General features: G+C 41.7%; 1 protein-coding gene across 6 annotated transcripts in view; it reads right to left on the bottom strand.

Annotated features, from left to right (window-relative positions):
- Nucleotides 1–15,282, bottom strand: part of LOC138762226 (collagen alpha-2(I) chain-like) — a 512,086-nt gene that overhangs the window by 104,300 nt on the left and 392,504 nt on the right. For 5 of the 6 annotated variants that reach the window (XR_011356852.1, XM_069935862.1, XM_069935854.1 and 2 more), the window contains 6 exons: nucleotides 15,049–15,093; nucleotides 12,928–12,972; nucleotides 10,093–10,200; nucleotides 6,634–6,687; nucleotides 4,496–4,549; nucleotides 1,150–1,203 (listed from right to left, as the gene is read on the bottom strand). Coding sequence is in view for 5 of the 6 variants with exons in the window: in XM_069935862.1 (XP_069791963.1) it covers nucleotides 1,150–1,203; nucleotides 4,496–4,549; nucleotides 6,634–6,687; nucleotides 10,093–10,200; nucleotides 12,928–12,972; nucleotides 15,049–15,093 (360 nt within the window). In the remaining variant the exon portion in view is untranslated. The remainder of the gene's footprint in view (nucleotides 1–1,149; nucleotides 1,204–4,495; nucleotides 4,550–6,633; nucleotides 6,688–10,092; nucleotides 10,201–12,927; nucleotides 12,973–15,048; nucleotides 15,094–15,282) is intronic. The other variant, XM_069935881.1, reaches the window with a different exon arrangement.

Consider the following 15,282-nt stretch of genomic DNA (forward strand, 5'->3'; position numbering starts at 1 on the left):
ACCACTTATGATGCAGGTTGTGCAAATGGTGTATGCCAGAAAAGGTTCCTCACCTGTTGAATGATGCCACAAAAATTGTGGCTCTGGAAGGATTATTTATGAGATGGTCTTCCATAACATGGAATGTTTGGGGATGAGTGTGATTCTTGGAATGGAGATGGCATAGTTAGTGTTACAGCACCAGCGACCGAAATTCAAAACGGACATGTCTCTAAGGGGTCTGTACTTTCCTCCCATGTCTGTGTGGGTTTCCTTCGGGTACTCCCATTTCCTTCAAAATATATCAGGTTGTAGGCCAATAGGGTCTAATTGGCCATCATGGGCCAAAAAGGCCTGTTACTGTACTGTATGTCCAAATCACTCTGCAAGTGGAGCAATTAAAAATCCAAAATCAACAATCACCACAGTTGTCAGGTTTATCTCCTGGAATGTAGAAGAATGAGGGGTGATATACAAAATTATGAGGAGTATACTGTAGATGGGGTAAATCCAAGCTTGCTTTTTGGACTGAGGTTAAGTGAGACAGGATGAGAGGTGAAAGGTGAGATGTTTAAAGGGAATATTAGGGGGAATCTTCTTTATGCAGAAAGTGGGGGGAGTGTGAAATAAGTTGTCAGCTGAATTGGTGGATATGAGCTTGATTTTGACATTCAAGAGAAGTTTAGACAGTTTCATGGATGAGGTGGGTATGGAGGGCTATGGTCCGGGTATAGGTCAATGGGACTCGGCAGAATAATAGTTCGGCCCAGAATAGATAAACTAAAGGGCCTTTTTCTAAAAGAAATCTCTTGGTGCCTGCCACATTGACCACCGCCAGTGGGCTGATATCGCCTCAAACCGTGCATCTTGGCGCCTCACAGTTCGGCGGGCAGCAACCTCCTTTGAAGAAGACCTCACTGACAAAAGACAAAGGAGGAAAAACCCAACACCCAACCCCAACCCACCAATTTTCCCTTGCAACCGCTGCAACCGTGTCTGCCTGTCCCGCATCGGACTTGTCAGCCACAAACGAGCCTGCTGCTGACGTGGACATTACCCCTCCATAAATCTTCGCCCGCGAAGCCAAGCCAAAGAAAGAAAAAAGAGAAGAATTCTATGGATCTCAAAGCAGTGAAATCAAGCCCATAGTTATCCACATGGTGCACTGACCTGTTCCCCTTTTATTCCCACAGCACCTTCTTCACCCACACGTCCAGGGTGACCCTGTTGAAAGAGATGTTGAGACAGCAATGATAAAACAATCTGCCAAGAACTCAGCCAAGTGCCAGCAGATGTCACATGAGAAATGTTTTGGCTTCTCCAAGAACAGAAAAGTCAATTTGTTGCCTGGTAGCACAGCACACCTCTCATACCCACCTCCAGTGCCCTTAATGTTTGGGACAAAAGGGACTCTTTACCTTTATTTTCTTCAGTGCTGTACAGTTTTAAATTTGTAATCAAACAGTTCAATGCACATTTCAGATTCTATTTAAGGTTATTTGTGCCCGATGGAGATGTGGGGGGGCTGGTAGTCATGGTGGGGAGCTGGCTGATGGAGGACCTCCGTTTTCTTCAGGCTGACTTCCAGGCCAAACATTTTGGCAGTTTCCGCAAAACAGGACGTCAAGCGCTGAAGAGCTGGCTCTGAATGGGCAACTAAAGGCACACAAAACTCAAAACAGTCAACCAGTTTACCTATCTCGGCTGCACTATTTCATCAGATGCAATGATCAACAACGAGACAGACAACAGACTCTCCAAGGGAAATAGCACCTTTGGAAGACTACACAAAAGTCTGGAAAAACAACCAACTGAAAAACCTCACAAAGATAAGCGTATACAGAGCCGTTGTCATACCCACACTCCTGTTCGGCTCCGAATCATGGGTCCTCTACCGGCATCACCTACGGCTCCTAGAACGCTTCCACCAGCGTTGTCTCCGCTCCATCCTCAAAATTCATTGGAGCGACTTCATCCCTAACATCAAAGTACTCGAGATGGCAGAGGCCGACAGCATCGAGTCCACGCTGCTGAAGATCCAGCTGCGCTGGGTGGGTCACGTCTCCAGAATGGAGGACCATCGCCTTCCCAAGATCGTGTTATATGGCGAGCTCTCCACTGGCCACCGTGACAGAGGTGCACCAAAGAAGAGGTACAAGGACTGCCTAAAGAAATCTCTTGGTATCTGCCACATTGACCACCGCCAGTGGGCTGATATCGCCTCAAACCGTGCATCTTGGCGCCTCACAGTTCGGTGGGCAGCAACCTCCTTTGAAGAAGACCACAGAGCCCACCTCACTGACAAAAGACAAAGGAGGAAAAACCCAACACCCAACCCCAACCAACCAATTTTCCCCTGCAACTGTGTCTGCCTGTCCCGCATCGGACTTGTCAGCCACAATCAAGCCTGCAGCTGACGTGGACTTTTACCCCCTCCATAAATCTTCGTCCGCGAAGCCAAGCCAAGAAGAACTAAGGTTATTTGTATATATTTTGGTTGACCATGTAGAAATTACACAACTTTTTATACATAATCCTCTGATTTCAGGGCACCATCATGTTTTGGCTTCACAGGAGTTTGTGATGACTCAGAGATGTTTAATTGCTTCATTAGTACAGGTATAAGAGAGCTAGGCTTGCTTCTAAACTTCTGATCACCTTTCGAATCTGTAGTTGCCATTTTTCAACGTGAGGACCCGAGCTGTGCCAATTAAAGTCAAAGAACCCATTATGATGCTGAGAAGCAAGAAGAAGAGACATCACCCAAATGTTAGAATTACCAAAATCAACAGTTTGGAACATCATTAAGAAGAAAGAGCGTACTGGTGAGCTCAGTGATCACAAAAGGTCTACTATTCCAAGGAAGACCTCCACTGCGGATGACAGAAAGAAATTGTCATTATAATGAAAAAAAATCCCCAGATCAGAAACACACTTCAGCAGGCAGGTTTTGATATATCAATGACTACTGTCTGCAGAAGACTTCATGAAAATAAATAGAGGCTACACTACAAGCTGCAAACCATTGTAGTGCCACAGAAAGGATGAGATTACCGTTTGCCAAGAATAATTTTTTAAAATTTAGACATTCAGCAGAATATCAAGCCATTTTGGCCCATGAGTTTATGCTGCCCAATTTACCTACACCCCCAATACGTTTTAGAACAGTGGAAGGAAACAGAAGCCCCCGGAGAAAACCCATGCAGACATGGGGGAGAACATACTAACTCTTTACAGAAAGCGTGGGACTCTGACCACTGGCGCTGTAAAGGTGCTGCGCTAACTGCTACGCCAAGCGTGCCGTCGTTTAAAAGGGCCTGCAGAATTCTAGATAAAGGTCTTGTGATAGGTGAGACCAAGATCAACCTGCATCAGAGTGATGTCAGGGGGAAAGTGAGGAGGTTTAAAGGAACTGCTCAAGATCCAAAGCATACCACCATGGCCATGGTTTGCAGTGTAGTCTCTGTATTTCTGTTTATGAAGCCTTCTGCAGACAGTAGTCATTGACATATCCACACCTGCCTCTTGAAGAGTGTTTCTGATCTATTGGACATACATTTGGGGATTTTTCTTCATTATGATGAGAATTCTTCTGTCATCCGCAGTGGAGATCTTCCTTGGAAAACCAGCCCCAGTATGGTCTTTCTTCTTAATGATGTTTCAAATTGTTGATTTTGGTAATCCTCAGGTTTGAGTGATGTCTCTTACTCATTTTTTTCTTGTTTTTCAAGTCAGGTAACTTCTAGTCTTTGGAGTTATTGATAGCACATCACTATGCAAATAACCCTGAATAAAATCCTGACTATGCACTTTAATTACATGTGTATTGTTTGTCTATAAATTAAAAACTGCGGAGCCCAGGGGCAAATAAAAGAAAAAAGTATTTGTCCCAAACATTATGGATGGCAAAGACCTAAGGGAATGTGAGACACATTTCACATTGCTATTGAGCCAGTTAAGCTTATCTACAGGTAAAAATGAATATGGAGGATGAGTGGTGACTTCATGAAGATATATAAGATTTTGCGGGGTAAGTGCTGCCATGTACTTCTGTTCCTTGGAATATATCCTGACCACCAAGGAAGATGTCAAATATTATGACCAATTCCTGAAAGGACAACTCTATTGCAAAGGGAAGTGATAAAATTGAAGCCCTGGGCAGAGTAACTGGGGCAAAGTTGTTTCCCATGGTAGGAGAATGCGGGACAAGAAAGCACAACATTCAGGATTGAAGGGCACCCACTTCAAGCAGAGATTTCTTTAGCCAGAGAGTGGAAAACATCTGAAATATGCTGCCAATAAAGGCTGTAGAGGCTAGGATGTTCGGTGTTTTTAAGGTAGAGATTGATAGGTATCTGAATAGTCAGGATATTAAAGAATAAGGGGAGAAGTCAAGGGAGTGGGGCTCAGTGGGAGAATGGATCAGTTGAAGATGAAATGGTAGAGAAGACTCAATGGGCTGAACAGCCTACTTCTATATCTTATGGTCTTACCTTAAATTGGACATTATACTAACCTGTTCACCATTCAGTCCTGTCACTCCAAGATCTCCTACTGGACCCCCTTCACCCTGCAGGAGAAGAACAGCATCTGCATATCATGTAACTGATCATTCTTTAATGAGTTTGGAATCTTCAGAGTTTAGAATCTTGAGGAAAACATGAACAGATGGAGGAACTTAGCAAGTCAGGCTGCATCTTTAGTTGGGGAGGTGGAACGGTTAGTTGACATTTCAGGTATAAGGCTTGCTTCAGGACTGGCGATAGAGAGGTAGTATTTTCTTTAAATATTTTATTTTTGATTTTTTTCAAAACTATGTATATTAAAAATCACATTATATTAAACTTTTGCTTAAGAACAACAAACAACATTAATAAAACAGTCCCTCCCTCCCTCTGAACAATAACAAACAACATTAATAAAACAGTCCCTCCCTCCCTCCCTCCTTACATACAGATCCCCACGTTGTCAGAGCTTACATACCTTTTAAATATATAAAATACAATTGGGGAAATCACATTTAGGTATGTATTTTAGTAACATTTATAGTCCTTTTATTAATTACTGTATCTGGCCCCCTCTGTGGTCCAAGTACGGCTGCCAGATCTGTCATATATATTCTTTAAATTAAGTGATTTTTTTTTCCCATAGATATACAGCTGTTCATTTCTGTAGTCCATTGTGATATAAGTAGAGGGGAGTCAGACTTCCAAGTGATCTCAAAACAATTCTTTGCTACAGCTGGTGCTATTTTTATAAATGAGATTTGATATTTATTTATTTTGTTCCTTATTTCCTTAAAATTACCTAATCAATACAGCTCCAGGTTGCCTGTGAAGGCCACTCCTGTTATCCTGGTTAATTTTTCTGTGATGTCTTGCCAAAATGGCCTCAACTTCATGCACGACCACATGGCATGTAGAAAAGTTCCTGTCTCAGTCCCACATCTGAAACATATTTCTGCTTTTGATCTATATATCTTCTGTGGGGTAAGATATAATTGATGTAAAACATTATATTGAACCAATCCATATCTTGCATTTATAATTGATGTCACCAATCTGACCAGCTTCTTTCTGAAATCACCACAAATAAGTCCAACTCCCATCTTTCCCTTGACCTCTGTAACCCTGGTTCTGTAACCCTGGTTTCGCTCGGGAGAGCATAGTACATTTTTGGGTTTTTTTATTTTATTTTTCATTTGCGTCAAAACATATATCCAAAACATAATAATAAAAATTATGACACAAAAAAGTAGGAAAAAAGAAAAAAAATGCTTGGCTAATAAACCTATATCTTTTAATTAATTAATTGCAGTTTATATAATAATCTTAAACCATAACTAATGAGGGTGGGTTGGACGGGGGCATAGTGGGTGCTGCAGGTAAAGTCATAGCAATACAGTCCATGTAGGGTTTCCCAATCTTATCAAATTTCCCTGGTTGATTTCATAATTATACATTATTCTCTCTAATGATATGCAATTTAATAATTCTGTTCGCCATCTATTCAGCCCCACAATGTCACCAGATTTCCATGTTACAGCTATAGATTTATTTTCTATTGCTATACTTAAAAACTTCTTTTGATAAATATCTAACTTCAAACGGGAAATATCTCCCAATAAAAATATTCTGGGATCCTTCAAAACTCATCCCAATAAAATACTTTAACCTTCCAAAACTTATCTACTTTTTCACATTCCCAGACTGCATACAAGAAAGATCCTACTTACATCTAAAACATTGATCAGAATAATTCGAATGATGTGCATGCAATTTGTATGGAGTATAATATAAATGGTGTAGAAAATTTAATTGTACCATTTGATATCTAACATTAATTGTGTTAGTTACACTTTCATAGCATAATTTTGACCATGCCTTTACAATGCCAGCAGTTGGGACCGGGATTAGAATCCCTTATTGCCTGTAAGGAATTGGTAGGTTCTCCCCATGTCTGCATGGGCTTTTCCTGTGGGCTCCAGTTTCATCCCACTATACAAAATATACTAGTGAAGGTGTAGGATAATTGGGTGCAAATTTGGCGACACAGACTCGTGGGCTGAAATGACTGTGTTATCTGTCTGAATTTAAATTTACAGAACGTATGTCCAGAATCATTTGTGTCGGTCACTGTGAATTTTTTTTTTACCTTTTCTCCTTTCTCTCCAGAGGGTCCAACAGGTCCAATAGCTCCTTCCCGTCCCTAAAAAAAAAATCCCAGGTACAGTTAATGGAGATTACTTTAACACTTGAGGATGGGAGATGGAGCTTTGGGTAGATGGGATAACATATTCGAACATCTGTAACTTGCATCTCAGAAAGAAGGACTCTCCCATCAGACATGCATTCATTGTCTATTCATTGTTTATTTGGTCAGTCTTGACAAAGTTCTCATCTTGATCTTACAATGCAAAATTGGACCCAAGTTTCAGAAAGGGACTGGTGAGGTTTAACTTGGAGTTCACGATATAGTTTTGCGTCCCTTATTGAAGGAAGGATGTGCTGATGTTGGAGAGCATTTCAAGAAAATTTACAAGAATGATTTCTGGAATGAAGGGATTAGCATATGAGGAACGTTTGATGGCTCTTGGACTCTACTCCTTGGAGTTCAGAAGAATGATAGAGGACCTCATAGAAGCATTTTGAATGTTGAAAGGCCTGGACAGATTAGATATGGAAAAGTTGTTTTCCATGGTAGGGGAGTCAAGGACAAAAGGGCACAATTTCAGAATTGAAGGGCGACCATTTAAAACAGAGATGCAGAGGAATTTATTTAGCCATACTGGTGAACCACTGGAATTTGCTGCCACGGGCAGTTGTGGAGGGCAGGCCATTGGATGTATTTAAGGCAGAGGTTGATAGCTATCTAAATATTCAGGATATCAAAGCTATGGTGAGAAGCAGGGGAGTGGGGCTGAGTGGGAGAATGGATCAGCTCGTGATAGAATGGCATAGCAGACTTGATGGGTTGAATGGCCTCCTTCTACTTCTACTGTTTATCTTATAATCTTATGGCCATTTTTTTGTACCATGTTAAAAGTTATCAGAGTGAGTAGTTCAGAAAAACAATTCTCAGTTCTGAAACAAAAAAGAGAAATACAGATGGAATTTCCATTGAACCATGAAAGTATGGCTGAGTGAATTTAGAATTTGCTTGTCCACAGAAGGCAGAGTGTGGTGGTAGTTGGAGTGTATTGTGCCTGGAGATTGGTGACCAGTGGTGTTCTAAAGGGATCTGTTCTGGGACCCCTGCTCTTTGTGATTTTTAGAATTGATTCAGAGGAAGAAGTAGAGGGATGTGTCAGTCAATCTCAGAGGTTGTAGGTGTTGTGGATAGTGCAGAAGGTTGTCATCACTTACACATGGCACATACAACATCAGCAAACACTATGCTATGGTTAGTGAAATGCTCTTACAGCACCAGTGACCTGGGTTCAAATCCAGCACTGTCTAAGGAGTTTGTACTTTCTCCCCATATCTGTGTGGGTTTTCCCTGGGTCTCTGCTTTCCTCCATCCCTTCAAAAACATAAGGGCGTTGTAGGTTAATTGGGGTATTTGGGTAGCATGGCACATAGCTGCAAGGGTTTGTTACCATGCTATATGTCTAAATTTAAAATGCCAAAATAATTTAAGAATTCAAAATTATTGCTCAGTTCATGCACTTCGCCTCACAATATTGTTTTGCCCTATATTTTTGAACCTACTCAATGATCTAAACCTTCTCCACCTCACACCTATCTTTTTGCATCCATGTGCCTGTCTCAAGAGTCTTTAAATGTCCTCATTGTACCAGCTTCCACCACCATCTCTGGCAATGCATTCTAGTCACTCGCCAATTTCTGTGTGAAAAGCATATGCCTGACACCTTCCCTAAACTTTCCTATACTCAACTTAAACAGATGTTCTCTGATGTTAACTAGTGTTTCCCTGGAAAAAAGGTGCTGGTTGTCCACCCTACTGATGCCTCTCATAATTTTGTAGACCTCAATTAAGTCACCTCTCATTCTTCTTCATTTTAAAGAGAAATGCCCATGTTTTGTTAACCTTGCCTCATAAGACATGCTCTCCAATCCAAGTCTCTTCTACATCCTCTCCAAGCTTCTAAATCCTTCCTGTAATGAGGCAATAAGAACTGAACACAATATTCAACGTGTGGTCCACCCAGAGTTTTCTCCAGCTGCAACATTACCTCATGGTCCTTGAACTCAATCGCCTGACAAATGAAGGTCAGCATACTTTAAGCCTTCCTGACATCCCTATTAACCTGGGCAGCAACTACTGTACAAATGTTTTTAACTAACCTATCATCAAGAGATCTATGGATTTGGACCCCAATATCCCTTTTCTTCCTCCCTGTTAAAAATCCTGCCATTATCTACGTACTCCACCTTCAATTTCAACCTTCTAAAATGCATAACATGATGCAGCTTGTGGCAGAGGAGTGGCAGATAGAGTTCAATGTGGAAAAGTGTGAAGATGCACCTTGAAGATCGAAATCAAAGGACATGGGACTAGGATTATTAGAAGTGTGGAGTAAAAGAGGGATCATGGGATCCAAGTCAATAAATCTCTCAGGATTGTCATGCAACTTGACAGGGTGGTTAAGAAGGCATATGGTGTTTTGACCTTCATTAGATCAGAGATTAAATTCAAGAGCCATGAGGTAATATTGCAGCTCAATAAAACTCTGGTTAGACCACACCTGGATCATTGTGTTCATTTAGCAGGAAGGATGTAGATATTTTGAAGAGCGGTACAAAGGAGATTTACCAGAATATTGTATAGATTGGCAAACACATTTTTTGAGGAAAGATTGATCAAAATAACAGTTTTCTCTTTTGAGCGATGAAAGATGAGCAGAGACCTTATCATGGTGTATTAGATTTTGCAGGGCAAAGAGAGGGTGGAGAACCAGTAAATTTTTCCCACAGCAGCAATAGCCAATAACAGTGGACATTTGTTTAAGATGGGTGGAGGAAAGTTTGGGGGAGATGTCAGAAGTAAGTTACACACACAGAGAGTGGTGGGTGCATGGAATGCACTGCTGGGGTTGATGGTGGAGGTTCGTACAATAGGGACATTTGAAAGAATATTAGATAGCCACATGGATATAAGAAAAATTGAAGATTCAGGGTGGGAGTTAGGGAAGGGTGAGATTGTTGCTGGAATAGGTTTACATGGGTCGGTGTAACATTGAGGGGTGAAGGGCCTGTACTGAGCTGTAATTGTTCATGTTCAGGAACTCAGCAAGTCAAGTGGCACCTGAGAACACCTTTGAAATTTGTTTTGGATCCCCTATGTGAGATTTCAATGGGCGTCAGATTTCTTCTGGAGTTGGGACTTCAGAATATCTTTTTTCTCAAAGGCAATGTCGTCCTTCTCTCCTTAATTCTCAAATCATAATTTAAAGCTGTTAAAAGAGAGATACAAGTGTTTTCTGGGGAACACAGAGAGTCATTCATTGGCACATTCCTCTCAATAATTAAGATATTAACAAATGACCCCACTTTAAGGCTCAGCTGAAATAAAGTGACTGGAAGCATTTTCCATTTGTATCACTATTTTCTGAAGATGGGAATAAGCTGAGTTCTTTATTGTAACACGTACATTGTATCCAGGGGGCCCCATGATCCCTGCTGGTCCAAATGGTCCTTGATCTCCTCGAGGTCCCATCTTGCCAATGGCACCATCAGTGCCCATGTTTCCAGCTGCACCCTACAGATGGACACAGATTGAGCCATTTAATTGACAGCTCACACACCAGAAATAAAGTCAACTGAGCCAATGGAGTTACTCTTCAATTGGAAAGGCAGGGCCTGTTTGGGGATACTTGAGTTTCATGAGGGGATTGTTGAAGGCATTGTGGTGGTTGTTGTCTACGTAGGCTTTAGTAAGGCTTTCAATGAGGAATTGAAAGGTAGTCTGGTCCAGAATATTGGGGCATATCGATTCCAAGTTGAACTGGCAAATTGAATCCATTGTTGGACTGGTGATAGGGACAGAGGGTCATGGTGGATGGCTGCCTTTCTGATTGGAAGTCTGTGACCAGCAGAGTGGCACAGGAATCAGTGCAGAGAACCTTGTGGTTTGTGATATACATTGACATCTTGGATGTGAAGGCAGCAAGTATGAGTACAACAGTGCTGGAAAAATTCAACAGGTCACACAGCATCCATAGGAAGTAAAGGTCAACCAATGAGCCCTTCAGGTATAAGGTCCGATGAGAGGAGAGGAGGAGAGGGGAAGGAAGGGGATGGGGGAGGAGCACAGGCAACAGGTAAGTCATTGGATTCAGATGGGAGAGAAGAAGAGAAAAAAGCTGAGGTGTTGATTGGGAGGGTCACGGATAGTTCTCTGATAGGAGTAGGGAAGTGGGTGGGGGGGAGGCTGGAGAAAAGGAGAGAGGGGTAGGAAAAGAGAAAGACATGGAAGAGGGGTTTAATGGAAACTGGAGTAGTTGATGTTAATGCTGCCTGGTTGGAGAATGCCAAGATGATAAATGAGATGCTGTTCCTCCAGTTTGTGGGCTGCCTCAGTTTGGCAGTGCATGAAGCCATGGATAGCACATTTGTGTGGCAATGATGTGTGGAATTGAAATGGGTGGCTAGTGGGAGGTCCTTTTTGGAGATCAAATTTGGAAACAGAACTGGAAATCACATGCTACGTGATGGCGGTAGGAATGAGTAGCAAGTTTGTAGGTGAAATGGAAGGAAATTATGTGGATTGTGAGGAAAGCTGTCTGAGGGTGCAGTATGGGCAGATTAGATGGAAAGTTAAAGCATTAGATGGAATTAAATCCCTACAAATATCAGCTGATGTATTCTAGGAAGTCAAGTAAATAAGAGTACAGCAAATGATAAGGAACAAAAACACACAATGCTATGAATTAGGTAGGTGGGTAAGGCACAGAATATGAAGGGTTGGAACATTACATTGCACCTAAAAAAACACTGGTTGGGCTGCACTCTGAGCTGCATGTGAAGTTCTGATCACCACACTATCGTATAGATGCCACTGTGCTGGACAGAGTGTCAAGGAGATCCACCAGGATGGTGCATGGTTTGGGGGACTTTAGTTGTAGGGAAAGATGTGACAGGCTGGAGCAGAAGGTGCTGAGAAGCTCATAAAATCATAAAAAGCATAGGTAGGGTAAAGAGTTTGATTCTTTTATTTTGTCAAAAGCAAGGAGGCAGAGGTTTAAATTGAGAGAAGCATTTGATGCAGTTTTTTTTACACATGGAGATCGGTTGATATCTAGAATTGGTTAGCTTCATTAGCGGCACAGTTAGCGTCAGGGCGGCACGGCTAGTGTCAGGATGGCACAGTAAACGTAGCGGTTAAGGGATCACTATTGCAGCGCCAGTGACCCATGCTCGAATCCGGACTGTGTAAGGAGTTTATATGTTATCTCTGTGACTTGCACAGGTTCCCTCCAGTTGCTCTAGTTTCCTCTCACCCTTCAAGCACATGAACCAGAAGGGCCTGTTACTGTGCTAAATGTCTAAATTTAAAATTTATAAATTTAACTTACTACCAGGGAAGATGGGGGAGTCAGATCCAATCATTATGTTTAAAAGATACTTAGGCAGGCAAGGTATAGAAGCGGAAAGGTATGGAGGACTATGGACCTAACAAGGTGCAGAAAGTTCTTGTGGGAGTCCTTGCTCAAGGCACCCTAAATGATTAGCTCCAGGGTGAGTCAGTGATGAAGAAAGCAAATACAATGTTGCCATTCATTTCTAGAAGGATAGCATACAAGAGCAGAGCTGTAATGTTGAGACTCTACAAGTGTTGGTGAGACCTCACTTGGAGTATTGTGTAAGTTTTTGGTGTCATATATGAGAAAAGACATGCTGGCATTGGAGTGGGTTCAGAGAGGATTTTCTAGAATGAGACCAGGGATAAAAGCATTAGTACATGAGGAACAATTGTCGGCTCTTGAACTTTGCTCCTTGGAGTACGGGAGGACGATGGGGGGGTTGGGGGGGGGAGACCTCATAGAGGAATTTTGAATGCTGCAAGGTCTGGACAGAGTAGATGTGATAAGGATGTTACCCATGGAAGGGCATAATTTCAGAATAAAATGTTATCAATTTGAATCAGAGATGAGGAAAAATTTCTCTAGTCAGAGGATCGTGAGTCTGTGGAACTTATTGCCACAGGTGGCTGTGGAAGCAAGGTCATATTTAAGAAGAGTTTTACAGGTATATGATTAGTCATGGCATCAAGGGTTACTGGGAATAATCCAGGGGAGTTGGGCTGAGTGGGTGGATAGATAAGCACATGATGGGCTGAAGGGGCTGATTCTGTGGTGTACAACTGTATGACTAAATGATACACCCTCTTAATTGCATGACATAAACAACCCATCTTCCATGAAACTGCAAACAGAATGCAGGTTATAAACACCACATATTTTGAGTTTTTACATCAGAGACTTACAGGAAAGCCATTTAATCCCTTGGGACCAGGATTCCCTCTCCTGCCCTGGAAATGGAAAGCAAGAGACTTTAGAATAAAACCGTTCCATTAAAAAAAACCAGAAAATTAACAGCCCATCTCAAATTGACCTTGGACCTACTTTTCTGTGATAAAATCTGCAATGGAAGTAGTGAATTGTATTAGTCCTAAAAAGTGTGGTATAAAGTGAGGCAGTGACTTCGCTGCATTTTGCAATGATAAACATAGATAAGCTGCTTCCCCATGAGTGCAGGAGTGGGGAGAATGGACAAGACAGGAAAATACTACAGTGAAGGTTTCAACATCTCTGAAGATCTATCTTGGGGCCTCAGTGTTAACCCGATCATGAAGAAGGCTGACCAGTGGCTATACTTCATGAGGAGTTTGAAGAGATTTGGTTTGTCACCAAAGATTCTTGCAAATATCTGCAGTGGTACCATAGAGAACATTCTGACTGGTTGCATCACAGTCAGGTATGAAGATGCCAATGCACAGGACAGGAAAAAAACTGCAAAGAATTATAAACTCTGCCAGCACCATAATGGACATCAATTTTCTCTCCCGCGTCACATTTCTGAATGGGCAATGAGCCATAGGCACTAACTCACTTTTCTTTTGCACTAATTTATTTATTTTTAATATCTATTTTACAATAATATCCAAACTGTAGTGGTGCCACGAAACAACACATTTTGTGGCATGTTCATGACAATTAATTCCGATTTTGATGGTGGTCACTGGGCATCTCCCATTCAATACTAAGAGATAATGGGCACAGAGGGGGATACTGGTCACTTTTCACCTCCCCATCCACGCCACGATGTACAATATGGAGACTCACTGGGTGAGCTGGGAGATGGAAACCCAGCAGAAAGCTGACTGGTGCCACAAGCAAACAGTAAAAATTGACAACCCTCCCTCCTTTGCATTCAGTGGTGAGCTTATATCAATCATTCAGTCAGTTGTTAAAATCTACCTAATGTTCCTTCCTCTAGTGAGTGACAGAATTTAATTCTTCTCCTTGTGTGTGGTTGATGTAATTCTAGAAAGGCAGCTAGAATTAAAATAGAAAAGGCATAGCAGGGATCTGGGTCAAAAGCAGACAAATAGGATTCATGTAGATAGGTATCACAGTGGGAACGATGAGATCAGGTTTTGTGCTGCTTCATTCTATAACGTTATGAATTTAAGATTCTCTTAGCCGGACAGACTTCAGGCCTATTAATGTAAATCATTCTTCATATTTATTAAGCAATGAGAGTTTATTGTCATTCATACAAGTACAATGTATATAGGCACTGAAATTCCGACTTGCTGCAGACACACAGGTATGTAAGATGCACCGACTGCAAAAGTACACGTTCAATTATCACAATATGTTAAGAGAGAAAAAGAAACAGTAAATACAAAAGGATAGTTAGATAAATGTTCACAGTTGCAATTAGTGCAAGAATACAAATGTTAAAGTAGTGCAGACAGGTCTTTTGGTGGTCCCTAAGTAGATTATGAAACACAAGACTCTGTGGATGCTGTGATTGGAATAAAAACACAGAAATGCTGGAGGAACTCAGTACATCTTGCAGTGTCCATAGGAGGTAAAGATAAATAACCGATGTCAACCCTAATGCTTACCCATCAAAGGCTCAGGCTTGAAACGTCGGTTAGACATCTTTACCTCCTATGGATGCTGTGTGACCTGTTGAGTTCCTCCAGCATGTTTTTTCTGGAGTAGTTTATGATTAGAGATACGGTAATACATGGAGGGGGCATTTGTGGAAGAGGCATTGAGTTGTTTCAATTAGAAAGATCTCCACCATCATCACTTCTATTCTTAGACTAGCTTAAGCAAGAGAAAGTGCTCCCCGGAATCACTCCAGGACAAGAGGAGCAGGTGAAATCATTCAGCTGAGGACAGCAGAGTATTTCCCTACCACCAAACATTTACATTCCCATAGTACCTCAGAAATATTTTGAATCCATGAAACCCATGGATTCAACCAGTGTTAATAGGAGAGACAAGCTGTGTTCAGCAAAAATAAATAAAATGCACTCGACATCATAAAAAGTAAAGGCCTTCCTTGTTGCTGATAAGTATTTACTTACTGGTGGCCCAGGAGCTCCTCTTTTACCAGCTTTCCCCCATGGACCCTGCAAAACAGTTGCACTCAGAGAATTAGTTTTAGGCCCATTTGCATCTGGTCTGTAAAAATATTACAACCATTATTGTGGGCTCCTTTGACCGTTCAGATGACAGAAAGCATGGGTGTCAGCGCCCTCTTTTGTCTCCACCACTCTTGGTTAGCTTTCACAAAGCCTGGTCCTTTCTTTCCTTCTTTG

This window comes from Narcine bancroftii, chromosome 1, assembly GCF_036971445.1.
Source record: "Narcine bancroftii isolate sNarBan1 chromosome 1, sNarBan1.hap1, whole genome shotgun sequence".
NCBI classification, from domain to species: domain Eukaryota; kingdom Metazoa; phylum Chordata; class Chondrichthyes; order Torpediniformes; family Narcinidae; genus Narcine; species Narcine bancroftii.